Source organism: Procambarus clarkii, chromosome 6 (assembly GCF_040958095.1).
Source record: "Procambarus clarkii isolate CNS0578487 chromosome 6, FALCON_Pclarkii_2.0, whole genome shotgun sequence".
In the NCBI taxonomy this organism is placed as follows: Eukaryota; Metazoa; Arthropoda; class Malacostraca; order Decapoda; family Cambaridae; genus Procambarus; species Procambarus clarkii.
The window spans coordinates 30,982,916-30,998,017 of NC_091155.1; the positions used below are offsets into that span (position 1 = coordinate 30,982,916).

Below are 15,102 nucleotides of genomic sequence, written 5' to 3' on the forward strand. Positions count from 1 at the left end.
CACCACATCACTGCAGGAGACATTCACATATGGGACTAATAGAGCAAGAACTCGGCAATGTGATGTTATAGTGGCCAGAATACGCCTGGGATATAGACGTATCTGGCAGCTTCTCAAAACCCAAATGTAGAGTACACAATGTGTCAACTTTGTGAAAGAGAAAACATGCACTCTCTTGAACATTATATTGTAGAATGTCCCATACTGACTGACTTTCGCCCTCCTGGGCTAAGGTATGCTGAACTCTGTAATTACTATATGAGTACTGTAACGCTTGATGATATATTGGACTTGTACCCAAGATTCACCATGTAATGTATCAATTATACAATGTATGTATGTGATGTAACTATATAACCTGAGCTTGTAAAAGCACCTTCATCACCTTCAGTGATTAAGTGCTTAATTGCACACTAGTTTCTCTATCAGCTATCTCACCCTGTCAGAGTAAAAGAGACAAATGTATGTGAATGAATGTGTGTGTATATATATGTATATGAACGTATATGTGTGTGTATGTATATGTATGTGTATAAATTATATATGGAAGCTGATCAGCATTACATTTCACCTTTGTAAATGCACATTAATGACACTATGTAAAAGACACATCGAACACTTTATGTAGGGCATACGTAAATCTGTCTATCTTTGTATTTACGTATGTAGGTTACCTTAGCATTTTAAAAGCATTTTAAAAGCACCGAATCACCTTCTGTGGTTGATTGTTCAATAAACCCCTGAACCATATGTTTAACACATCTCTAACCCTGTCCATGGGTTAGAGATGACAGAAGGACAGAAGAAAATATATATATGTTGGTTAGCATTGTAAATGTATGGCCACGTCTGTGGTAGAAAAAAACTGCCTAATACATTCCACTTGTTAACTACTCTGACACTGAAAAAGTTCTTTCTAACGCGCGCGTGTGTGTGTGTGTGTGTGTGTGTGTGTGTGTGTGTGTGTGTGTGTGTGTGTGTGTGTGTGTGTGTGTGTGTGTGTGTGTGTGTGTGTGTGTGTGTGTGTGTGTGCTTGCATGTATGTTCCTGTAGTTTGGTAGACATGCGAAAGAAGCACGACCAGACCAGGCACGACCAGGCCAGGCACGACCAGACCAGGCACGACCACAGGGAGAGAGCGAAGGCACCATGCATGGGATGGAGGACAGACAGCACGCCGTAGCGGACCCGCCATCCGGTGTGAACTAGCAAGACAAACACCCGCTGTGAGGCCACGCACACACACACACACACACACACACACACACACACACACACACACACACACACACACACACACACACACACACACATACATATATACCAAAGAGCCAGAGCTCAACCCCCGCAAGCACAATTAGGTGAGTACAACCCCCCTTCCGACACACACATAAACATAAACAATTGTATATGTATGTATGTATATATATATATATATATATATATATATATATATATATATATATATATATATATATATATATATAAAGCCACCACAACAATTATTGTTAAATTGAATAAACCAAATCGCGTGAGACCGAGCTTGGCGCAATATAACCTTGAGGCAATGTGACGTATACACTTGTAAGTTGTAACCTTGTCTAAACTCAATTTTGGTCGAATATGTGGTGAATATCGAGTGATTATGGACTCGTGGTCATATATTTCGTTATAGACCAGGCCCGTTATAGTCCAGCTGGAATTCACAACTAATCATCACGAACAAACGCAAACTAATATAACTCCTGCAAACAAATGTTGTTTTTTAATTATTATTTTCGCTTGACATGAGGATGTCCTTAGATAATGTTGAGGTGTGTGTGTGTGAGCAAGATTAGTAACTGTGTGACTCACCATAGATGGAAACGGCTTTATATAGTGACTGTTGTGAGTCTCTTGTGGAATCATTTGTGATATAAAAAGTCTATTAATATGTATATGTATTTGTGAACATGTATGTGTATTTATGTATACGTGTATGTAATATTAACAACTGTGTAACTAGCTTCACAAGATTGTCACTTGCTTAGCTAGACGAATTATGAGGTTCAGTTCCTGAACCCATTATGTGCCTCTGTAACCCTTTCCTTCACCGCCCACGGCATGGGTATGAGGTGCATAATAAATGACGTTGCAACTGCCACTATCGCTGACCTTCCAAGCTGCTGTGGTCTATAAGCATCACAGAAACGTCCTCCAACATCTCACAATGTTCCATATACAGCTCCAATGTAAAATTTGTGAATTAAATAAAGAATAATTGGTCGTTGATGTATTATTAGCACCAAGTAATTGTGAAGGTAATTACGAGGTGGTGATTACAATTGACTTAATAATGATCCAGGACGAACCGAACGTCGTCGTCTCCTCATCTTGTGGTGTATGGTCTAGACTTCATACGAGGTAGTGTTTGTGTTATGAAACATTAATATTTTACACGCACACTCGGAGCACAAGAACGTAATTAATCTATGATAAGACACAGAGGCCAGGTAAAAGTGCTGTCTTACTTTTGACAACTATTTCTGACTCAGTATGAAGGTTGCAGCATTGCGTTTACTAACGATGCAATGTATTTACTAACGATGCAATGTATTTACTAACGATGCAATGTATTTACTGACGATGCAATGTATTTACTAACTATGCAATGCATTTACTAACGATGCAATGCATTTACTAATGATGTCTTGTATGCTGCTCTGTTTTGCACATTATATCAGTTGTTTACTATGAATAACTTTGAGTTCAGTCATTATTGTCGTAAGATTTGTGTTTCCTTAGATATTCACAATTTAAAATTAATTATATTCAGTAATTGATACTAGTTCCTGAAATTTAAATAAAGGCTTACACCCCGGCTTTTGCATATTCCCTTCTTGCAGGAGTCAAAGACTCAAAGTATATATTGATAAGCGAAGAAAACATTGAAAATGATCTTAAACTATATACTTTGAATATATACTTTTGGGTGCTATAGTGCCACACGTGCCAATATTCCTTTCATTAATGATTGTTTTATGTATAATGACAAAGTTTACCATTTTATTCAGTAATAATAGCCAAAGACAGGTTAAATCTTAGTAATTGTTGGGATTTATAAGCAACATCATAACACGTAAGTCACCGTCTAAGGTTACAGGTACCTGGTACTCTACAGGTCCCTGGTACTCTACAGGTCCCTGGTACTCTACAGGTCCCTGGTACTCTACAGGTCCCTGGTACTCTACAAGTCCCTGGTACTCTACAGGTCCCTGGTACTCTACAGGTCTCTGGTACTCTACAGGTCTGGTACTCTACATGCCTCTGGTACTCTACAGGCACCTGGTACTCTACAGGTCCCTGGTACTCTACAGGTCCCTGGTACTTTACAGGTCCCTGGTACTCTACAGGTACCTGGTACTCTACAGATCCCTGGTCCTCTACAGGTACCTTGTACTCTACAGGCACCTGGTACTCTACAGGCCTCTGGTACTCTACAGGCTCCTGGTACTCTACTGGTACCTGGTACTCTACAGGTCTGGTACTCTACAGGTCCCTGGTACTCTACAGGCACCTGGTACTCCACAGGCTCCTGGTACTCTACTGGTACCTGGTACTCTACAGGTCCCTGGTATTCTACAGGTACCTAGTACTCTACAGGTCCCTGGTACTCTACAGGTTCCTGGCACTCTACAGGTGCCTGGTACTCTACAGGTACCTGGTACTCTACAGGTCCCTGGTACTCTACAGGCACCTGGTACTCTACAGGCCTCTGGTACTTTACAGGCACCTGGTACTTTACAGGCACCTGGTACTCTACAGGCACCTGGTACTCTACAGGTCCCTGGTACTCTACAGGTCCCTGGTACTTTACAGGTCCCTGGTACTCTACAGGTACCTGGTACTCTACAGATCCCTGGTCCTCTACAGGTACCTGGTACTCTACAGGCACCTGGTACTCTACAGGCCTCTGGTACTCTACAGGCTCCTGGTACTCTACTGGTACCTGGTACTCTACAGGTCTGGTACTCTACAGGTCCCTGGTACTCTACAGGCACCTGGTACTCCACAGGCTCCTGGTAATCTACTAGTACCTGGTACTCTACAGGTCCCTGGTATTCTACAGGTACCTAGTACTCTACAGGTCCCTGGTATTCTACAGGTCTACAGGTTCCTGGCACTCTACAGGTACCTGGTACTCTACAGGTACCTGGTACTCTACAGGTCCTTGGTACTCTACAGGCACCTGGTACTCTACAGGCCTCTGGTACTTTACAAGCACCTGGTACTCTACAGGCACCTGGTACTCTACAGGTACCTGGTACTCTACAGGCACCTGGTACTCTACAGGTACCTGGTACTCTACAGGTACCTGGTACTCTACAGGCACCTGGTACTCTACAGGCACCTGGTACTCAGCCAAGATCAACATTACGGCGCCAGGCGTGGCACGACGCCGCCCCAAACAGGTACCAGGCGCTCAATACTGGTTTCCTTTGAGGTATCTTGAAGCACCGATCAATACCGGTTTACTAGTGAGGCCGGGAGCCAGGCCGAGATCCACCTCAGGAAACACACCAGGAGCCAGGCCGAGATCCACCTCAGGAAACACACCAGGAGCCAGGCCAAGATCCACCTCAGGAAACACACCAGGAGCCTGGCCGAGATCCACCTCAGGAAACACACCAGGAGCCTGGCCAGGATCCACCTCAGGAAACACACCAGGAGCCTGGCCAAGATCCACCTCAGGAAACACATCAGGAGCCTGGCCAAGATCCACCTCAGGAAACACACCAGGAGCCAGACCAGGATCCACCTCAGGAAACACACCAGGAGCCAGACCAAGATCCACCTCAGGAAACACACCAGGAGCCAGGCAAGGATCCACCTCAGGAAACACACCAGGAGCCTGGCCATGATCCACCTCAGGAAACACACCAGGAGCCAGACCAAGATCCACCTCAGGAAACACACCAGGAGCCAGGCCAGGATCCACCTCAGGAAACACACCAGGAGCCAGGCAAGGATCCACCTCAGGAAACACACCAGGAGCCTGGCCAAGATCCACCTCAGGAAACACACCAGGATTCACCTCAGGAAACACACCAGGATCCACCTCAGGAAACACACCAGGATCCACCTCAGGAAACACACCAGGAGCCAGGCCAAGATCCACCTCAGGAAACACACCAGGAGCCAGGCCAGGATCCACCTCAGGAAACACACCAAGAGCCAGGATCCACGACAGGAAACACACCAGGAGCCTGGCCAAGATCCACCTCAGGAAACACACCAAGAGCCAGGCCAGGATCCACCTCAGGAAACACACCAGGAGCCAGACCAAGATCCACCTCAGGAAACACACCAGGAGCCAGACCAAGATCCACCTCAGGAAACACACCAGGAGCCAGGCCAGGATCCACCCCAGGAAACACACCAGGAGCCAGGCCAGGATCCACCTCAGGAAACACACCAGGAGCCTGGCCAAGATCCACCTCAGGAAACACACCAGGATTCACCTCAGGAAACACACCAGGATCCACCTCACAAAACACACCAGGATCCACCTCAGGAAACACACCAGAATCCACCTCAGGAAATACACCAGAATCCACCTCAGGAAACACACCAGAATCCACCTCAGGAAATACACCAGAATCCACCTCAGGAAACACACCAGAATCCACCTCAGGAAACACACCAGAATCCACCTCAGGAAACACACCAGAATCCACCTCAGGAAACACCAGAATCCACCTCAGGAAATACGCCAGGATCCACCTCAGGAAACACACCAGGATCCACCTCAGGAAACCAGGATCCACCTCAGGAAACACACCAGGATCCACCTCAGGAAACACACCAGGATCCACCTCAGGAAACCAGGATCCACCTCAGGAAACACACCAGGATCTACCTCAGGGAACACACCAGGAGCCACCTCAGGAAACACACCAGAAGCCACCTCAGGAAACACACCAGGATCCACCTCAGGAAACACGCCAGGATCTACCTCAGGAAACACGCCAGGAGCCACCTCAGGAAACACGCCAGGATCTACCTCAGGAAACACGCCAGGATCTACCTCAGGAAACACGCCAGGAGCCACCTCAGGAAACACGCCAGGATCCACCTCAGGAAACACACCAGGATCCACCTCAGGAAACACACTAGGATCCACCTCAGGAAACACACCAGGATCTACCTCAGGGAACACACCAGGAGCCACCTCAGGAAACCAGGATCCACCTCAGGAAACACACCAGGATCCACCTCAGGAAACACACCAGGATCTACCTCAGGGAACACACCAGGAGCCACCTCAGGGAACACACCAGAAGCCACCTCAGGAAACACACCAGAAGCCACCTCAGGAAACACACCAGGATCCACCTCAGGAAACACACCAGGATCCACCTCAGGAAACACGCCAGGATCTACCTCAGGAAACACGCCAGGATCCACCTCAGGAAACACACCAGGATCCACCTCAGGAAACACACCAGGATCTACCTCAGGGAACACACCAGGAGCCACCTCAGGAAACCAGGATCCACCTCAGGAAACACACCAGGATCCACCTCAGGAAACGCCAGGATCCACCTCAGGAAACACACCAGGATCTACCTCAGGGAACACACCAGGAGCCACCTCAGGGAACACACCAGAAGCCACCTCAGGAAACACACCAGAAGCCACCTCAGGAAACACACCAGGATCTACCTCAGGAAACACGCCAGGATCCACCTCAGGAAACACGCCAGGATCTACCTCAGGAAACACGCCAGGATCCACCTCAGGAAACACACCAGGATCCACCTCAGGAAACACGCCAGGATCCACCTCAGGAAACACACCAGGATCCACCTCAGGAAACACGCCAGGATCCACCTCAGGAAACACACCAGGATCCACCTCAGGAAACACACCAGGATCTACCTCAGGGAACACACCAGGAGCCACCTCAGGAAACCAGGATCCACCTCAGGAAACACACCAGGATCCACCTCAGGGAACACACCAGAAGCCACCTCAGGAAACACACCAGAAGCCACCTCAGGAAACACACCAGAAGCCACCTCAGGGAACACACCAGAAGCCACCTCAGGAAACACACCAGGATCTACCTCAGGAAACACGCCAGGATCCACCTCAGGAAACACGCCAGGATCTACCTCAGGAAACACACCAGGATCTACCTCAGGAAACACGCCAGGATCTACCTCAGGAAACACGCCAGGATCTACCTCAGGAAACACACCAGGATCTACCTCAGGAAACACACCAGGATCTACCTCAGGAAACACACCAGGAGCCACCTCAGGAAACACACCAGGAGTCACCTCAGGAAACACACCAGGATCTACCTCAGGAAACACACCAGGAGCCACCTCAGGAAACACACCAGGAGTCACCTCAGGAAACACACCAGGATCTACCTCAGGAAACACACCAGGATCCACCTCAGGAAACACACCAGGAGCCACCTCAGGAAACACGCCAGGATCCACCTCAGGAAACACACCAGGATCCACCTCAGGAAACACACCAGGAGCCACCTCAGGAAAAACGCCAGGATCCACCTCAGGAAACATACGAGGAGCCACCTCAGGAAACACACTTGGAGCCACCACACTGTGTGAAAGTTGAGTATTTTACATCCATTCCCTCAGATGAAGACTCAACATGTTGCAACATTCACGTATTTCAAGGAGCTTGCGTGCAACATATAGTCATTGATATCAGATATGCAACTTTGATGCAGGTGATTTGGCGGCTGAGTTGACGAACACTTCGTCTTTGATTAAGGGGATGACCCACAATAAATATATATATATATATATATATATATATATATATATATATATATATATATATATATATATATATATATATATATGTCGTACCTAGTAGCCAGAACGCACTTCTCAGCCTACTATGCAAGGCCCGTTTTGCCTAATAAGCCAAGTCTTCCTGAATTAATATATTTTCTCTAATTTTTTTCTCGTGAAATGATGAAGCTACCCATTTCATTATGTATGAGGTCAATTTTTTTTTATTGGAGATAAAATTAACGTAGATATATGACCGAACCTAACCAACCCTACCTAACCTAACCTAACCTATCTTTATAGGTTAGGTTAGGTTAGGTAGCCGAAAAAGTAAGGTTAGGTTAGGTTAGGTAGGTTAGGTAGTCCAAAAACAATTAATTCATGAAAACTTGGCTTATAAGGCAAATCGGGCCTTGCATAGTAGGTTGAGAAGTGCGTTCTGGCTACTAGGTACGACACACACATATATATATATATATATATATATATATATATATATATATATATATATATATATATATATATATATATATATATATATATATATAGATTATTATATATTAAAGTTCTGTGTATAGTGAGACATAGGATAGGTTAGTTTTCAAGTTCTATTGGCAATTATTTGTATTTCAAGAACGTGGGTTAAACATTTAGAATTGGGATTCGAACAGAGGTCGTCGGCGAAGCACTGCTCGAGAAATTTTTGAACACCATTATTTGTGATTCGTGTATAAACCGTTTTTCATTCATAAACAAAGGGGGGGGGGGTGTTGGGGTTTGGCGGCTGGATTAACAAGCATTTGGCCCTTGTTGATGAGGACGAGCTGGAATTGTGAGCGATGTGTAGACCGTCCTCGTTAATATTGGTCAAATGCTCGTTAATCCAACCTTTAAAATTTCATGTTAATAATTGACAAACACACTACACGTTACACACAACTGATTAAATTCGAACTTTTACTGATGAGTGTTTCCTTTGTTCCCGTGTTCATGAAGCACCTTATTAAATGCTTCACTCACGTCTTGTTGGTACAAATAATTACCAAGAGAGAGAGCCAACACGCCAAACATGACCATTCAAGGGCTTTAGCCTACACCAAGTTATAATATACACTATTACTCTTTTTATATATGAGAAAACAGAGTTTGTGGATACATAATAAGTAAATGTGAATATATCTTTAGGATCGGCCGCTGCTTGGACGAGCATAGGCTGAAGATGGGTTGAGAAGTAGGCTGCGTTGCATTTCTTTGTAGAAATGTACTGTTATCTTGAGATGATTTCGGGGCTTTTTTTTAGTGTCCCCGCGGCCCGGTCCTCGACCAGGCCTCCACCCCCAGGAAGCAGCCCGTGACAGCTGACTAACACCCAGGTACCTATTTACTGCTAGGTAACAGGGGCATAGGGTGAAAGAAACTCTGCCCATTGTTTCTCGCCGGCGCCCGGGATCGAACCCGGGACCATAGGATCACAAGTCCAGTGTGCTGTCCGCTCGGCCGACCGGCTGTTATCCGAAGATTAATACAAAAAACGGCATGGGCCTTCAATGAATGAAGGCCGTGACGATTTAGATATTGTTTTCCAGTCTAAAGTGCTGAACTACAAGTCACTCAGAGTATCTTGCCTATTGTACGGAGCCATAGGCCATTCATTGATTGTTTAGTCCTTGGCACGGTGGCTTCAGCCGTGCTATGGAGCCACATGCCATTCTCAGCAAGTCATGTCACTGGCACGGAGCCATAAGTCATCCACTGCACCTTCAGCCCATAACAAGGGCTGACATAGTACCAGCGGGCTTGTGAACAAACGTGTTCGACTGAGAAACTCGCAACTATGCAAGAAATACAAATTCACAGTTAGGGAAATCGTGGGTGAATTAATGAAGATTCCTGACATCAGAGCATCTCTACCGTTTGGCACTCATGATGTACTCATCCAGGTGTACTCATACACGTGCTTACGGAGAACCAGCTTCATCTCTTGGGCTGGACTGTAGAGCGACGGTCTCGCTTCATGCAGGTCGGCGTTCTATCCCCCGACCGTCCAAAGGGCAGGGAACTATTTCTTCCCTCCCCCCTCCCCCCCGTCCCATCCCAAATCCGTATTCTGACCCCTTCCCAGTACTATATAGGTGTAATGTATCGGCGCTTTCTCCTCATAATTTCATGCCATTCCCGGGGTTCTCATCGTCACCAATAATCTTCGGGTTTTATGACTCCCAAAGCCCACAGGTTTGTGCAAATATGAACGAATGAGTGTATGGAAATTTGCTTCCTAAGTTCTTCATGTCGGTGCATACTCCTCACACTCGAGACATTTCTTATGACATCTCATTGACCTCCCCCATACCTTGTGTGAACCCCTGGCGTGTCCTGGTCACTGTGTCCCCTCGTCCTAGTCCCTGTACTTGTGTCCCCTCGTCCTTGTGTTGCCCGTTGTCCTGTCCTCACCCAAACTTCACCGCCCTGCTCCTCTCATCCTTCGCCATCTCCTTGTCCTCATCAGTTCAACAGCATCTGCCATAACGTCAACTGTTTTCGTAAGTAACCTGCAACAGCCGGCGCGGTCGACCGCCAGTAACTTGCGGGCCGCAGTGTATGTACCCCATGGTCATTCACACAGTGGGTAGGCATGTTGCCTAAGTTGCAGCTTCACTCAGGAAGCAACTGTGCAAGCATTACCCACACTCATGGGAGGCAAACATGGCGCGAGGACCCCAGACGCACGCTGGAGGGTGTTTACCTCGGCAGCCAGCTGGGCACCCCTCACAGTCTGACCTGTCAACTACTTACCCAGAACAAACAAAGCACTTGGCTCAAACTGTGTATATGTGTTGCTGCCAGACTCGAGTACACGCCTGTCTCTATCATTGCCCCACTGCTATATATCCCTATCCCAGCCCCACTTCCTCCTATCCTTATGGCCATCTATCTTCACTGTCTATTTAAACTTTGCCCTATTAAGATCCCCATCCTTGCCCTATTAGACCTACTACACAAATCAATATACAGTGTCACATATCTTACCTTTGCTCTTACTTAAAAGCTCTCCGGTTCTTTTTTGGCTGCTTCAGCCGCTAGAGTGCCTGTAGTGACTGCTTCAGCCGCTAGAGTGCCTGTAGTGACTGCCTCAGCCGCTAAAGTTGCCTGTAGTGGCTGCCTCAGCCGCTAGAGTGCCTGTAGTGGCTGCCTCAGCCGCTAGAGTGCCTGTAGTGGCTGCCTCAGCCGCTAGAGTTGCCTGTAGTGGCTGTTGCAGGCAGTTGGACATACAGGCACGTAGGCAGATACATATGCAAGCAGGCAGACATATACTCTAAGGGATGATGGATGTGCAGTCTCCCCTTGTGATCCACCGTTGCCCCCAGCTGAACACTTTGATCATATCTCTTTTGTGTATCCCTAGGATCTTAGACTTCAGGATCCTGTCTACTCTTTACTGGCGTTTATCTGTGTGTGTGTATGTGTGTGTGTGTGTGTGTGTGTGTGTGTGTGTGTGTGTGTGTGTGTGTGTGTGTGTGTGTGTGTGTGTGTGTGTGTGTGTGTGTGTGTGTACACACCTATTTGTGTTTGCGGGGGTTGAGGTCTGGCTCTTTGGTCCCGCCTCTCAACCGTCAATCAACAGGTGTACAGGTTCCTGAGCCTATTGGGGTCTATCATATCTACACTTCAAATTGTGTATGGAGTCAGCCTCCACCACATGACTGCCTAATGCATTCCATTTGTCAACCACTCTGACATTAACAAAATTAATTTTAATATCTTTGTAGCTCATTTGGGCACTCAATTTCCACCTGTGTCCCATAGTGCGTGTGCCCCTTGTGTTAAATAGCCTGTCTTTATCTACCCTGTCAATTCCTCTGAGAATCTTGTACGTGGTGATCATGTCCCCCCTAACTCTTTTGTCTTCTAGCGACGTGAGGTTCAATTCCCGTAGTCTCTCCTCATAGCTCATACCTCTCAGCCCGGGTACTAGTCTGGTGGCAAACCTTTGAACCTTTTCCAGTTTGATCTTATGCTTGAATAGATATGGAGTCCATGCTGGGGCTGCATACTCCAGGATTGATCTGACATATGTTGTATACAAAGTTCTGAATGATTCCTTACACAAGTGTCTAAATGCCGTTCTTATGTTAGCCAACCTAACATATGCTGCTGATGTTATCCTCGTGATATGGGCTTCAGGGGACAGGTCTGGCGTGATATCAACCCCCAGGTCTTTCTCTCTCTCTCTCTGACTCTTGAAGAATTTCATCTCCCAAGTGACCTAGAAGACACACTCCTGCTCCCCACACCTATCTTCATTACATTACATTTGCGTGGGTTAAACTCTAACAACCAGTTGTTCGACCATTCCTTCAGTTTGTCTAGGTCTTCTTGAAGTCTCATGTACTCACCTAATTGTGCTTGCGGGGGTTGAGCTTTGGCTCTTTGGTCCCGCCTCTCTACCGTCAATCAACTGGTGTACAGGTTCCTGAGCCTACTGGGCTCTATCATATCTACATTTAAACCTGTGTATGGAGTCAGCCTCCACCACATCGCTGCCTAATGCATTCCATCCGTTAACTACTCTGACACTGAAAAAGTTCTTTCTAACGTCCCTGTGGCTCATGTGGGCACTCAGTGTCCACCTGTGTCCCCTTGTTCGCGTCCCACCAGTGTTAAATAGTTTCACACAAGTGAATAGTAGCATAGTACCACACAATAGTACAATGTGGTACACAATAGTACCACACAATAGTACAATGTGGTACACAATAGTACCACACAATAGTACAATGTGGTACACAATAGTACCACACAATAGTACAATGTGGTACACAATAGTACCACACAATAGTACAATGTGGTACACAATAGTACCACACAAGTGTGTGTGTGTGTGTGTGTACTCACCTAGTTGTGCTTGCGCGGGTTGAGCTCTGGCTCTTTGGTCCCGCCTCTCAACCGTCATTCATCTAGTGTACAGATTCCTGAGCCTACTGGGCTCTATCATATCTACATTTGAAACTGTGTATGGAGTCAGCCTCCACCACATCACTGCCTAATGCATTCCATTTGTTAACTAGTCTGACACTGAACAAGTTCTTTCTAATGTCTCTGTGGCTCATTTGGGTACTCAGTATCCACTTGTGTCCCCTTGTTCGTGTTCCCCCCGTGCTAAATAGATTGTCTTTGTCCACCCTGTTAATTCCCCTGAGAATCTCGTAGGTTGTTATCATGTCTTCCCTTACTCTTCTGTCTTCCAGAGACGTGATGTTTAGCTCCCGTAGCCTTTCCTCGTAGCTCATACCTTTCAGTTCTGGGACTAGTCTGGTGGCATTCCTCGGAATCTTTTCTAACTTTGTCTTGTGTTTAGCTAGGTATGAACTTCAGACTAGAACTGCATACTCCAGCGTAGCGAGGCCCCGCTGTAACTACTATATGAGTACTGGAACACTTGATGATATATTGGACTTGTACCCAAGATTGACCATGTAATGTATCAATTATACAATGTATGTGATGTAACTATATAACCTGAGCTTGTAAAAGCATCTTAATCACCTTCAGTAGTTAAGTTCTTAATTGCACACACTAGTTTCTCTATCAGCTATCTCACCCTTTCAGAGTAAAAGAGACAAATGTTTGTGTATGTATGTGTGTGTATATATGTGTATGTATGTATCTATGTATGTGTATGTATGTGTAAAATGTATATGTGGAAGCTGATCAGAATTACATTTCACCTTTGTAAATGCACATTAATGACACTATGTAAAAGACACATCGAACACTTTATGTAGGGCATACGTAAATCTGTGTATCTATGTATTTACGTATGTAGCTTAGCCTAGCATTTTAAAAGCACTACATTCACCTTCTGTGGTTGATTGTTCAATAAATCCCTGAACTATATGTTTAACACATCTCTAACCTTGTCCATGGAGGACAGAATAAAATGTATATATGCTGGTTAGCATTGTAAATGTGTGGCCACGTCTGTGGTAGAAAATAATAATAATAAAAAAACATATGTGCATGTGTGTGCTCACCTATTTGTGCTTGCGAGGGTTGAGCTCTGGCTCTTTGGTCCCGCCTCGCAACTGTCAATCAACTGGTGTACAGGTTCCTGAGCCTACTGGGCTCTATCATATCTACACTTGAAACTGTGTATGGAGTCAGCCACCACCACATCACTGCCTAATGCATTCCATTTGTCAACTACTCTGACACTAAAAAAATTATTTCTAATATCTCTGTGGCTCATTTGAGCACTCAATTTCCACCTGTGTCCCCTAGTGCGTGTGCCCCTTGTGTTAAATAGTCTGTCTTTATCTACCCTGTCAATTTCTCAGAATCTTGTACGTGGTGATCATGTCCCCCCTAACTCTTCTGTCTTCTAGCGACGTGAGGTTTGTGTGTGTGCTTGTGTGTATTCACCTAGTTGTGTTTGCGGGGGTTGAGCTTTGCTCTTTTGGCCCGCCTCTCAGCTGTCAATCGACTCTTACTAACTACTTTTTTTTTCCCCACACCACACACACACACACACACACACACACACACACACACACACACACACACACCAGGAAGCAAGCCGTGACAGCTGACTAACTCCCAGGTACCTATTTACCGCTAGGTAACGTGGGCATTCAGGGTGAAAGACCCATTTGTTTCTGCCGAGTGCGGGAATCGAACCCGCGCCACAGAATTACGAGTCCTGCGCGCAATCCACCAGGCTACCAGGCACACACACACACACACATGTGTGTGTGTGTGTGTGTGTGTGTGTGTGTGTGTGTGTGTGTGTGTGTGTGTGTGTGTGTGTGTGTGTGTGTGTGTGTGTGTGTGTGTGTGTGCGTACTTACCCATCAGTGACTACGGGGAAGTGAGGTTCAGCTCTTCGTGCTCCGCCTAGTAGCCTTGTTGTACCTGTTGCGTTAAAGCTTCACTATTCTAACAATCACTATTTTTGTAGATCCTTTCCTAGACCTTGTGATTGGAGGTGGCTTCCACAGCTTCTTACTTTAGTGCGTTCCACTTGTTGACCACCCGTACTGGGTACGAATATTTTTTTACATTTATTAAACGCATTTGGGATTCCAGCTTCACTTGTGCCCTCTTGTCCTGCTGTCTCTCAACTTAAAGGGCCTGTCCTTGTCCACCTTGTCTATTCCCCTCAGTATCTGTACGTTGTTATCATATCTCCGCTATTTCCTCTGTCCTCCAAGGCTATGAGGTCTAGTTCCTTCAGCCTATACTCATAACTTAACACTCTAAGCTCTGGCACCAATCTAGTTGCAAACCTCTT

General features: G+C 46.1%; 2 protein-coding genes across 2 annotated transcripts in view; one reads left to right on the forward strand and one right to left on the reverse strand.

Moving 5' to 3' along the window:
* The window catches only part of LOC123753966 (bone morphogenetic protein 2), a 42,826-nt gene that overhangs the window by 25,232 nt on the left and 2,492 nt on the right, over positions 1–15,102 (reverse strand). The window lies entirely within an intron of this gene.
* Positions 1–15,102, forward strand: part of LOC138355768 (serine/arginine repetitive matrix protein 2-like) — a 39,613-nt gene that overhangs the window by 5,340 nt on the left and 19,171 nt on the right. The window contains exon 2 of the mRNA XM_069311244.1: positions 4,495–7,684. Within this exon, the coding sequence (XP_069167345.1) occupies positions 4,495–7,684 (3,190 nt within the window). The remainder of the gene's footprint in view (positions 1–4,494; positions 7,685–15,102) is intronic.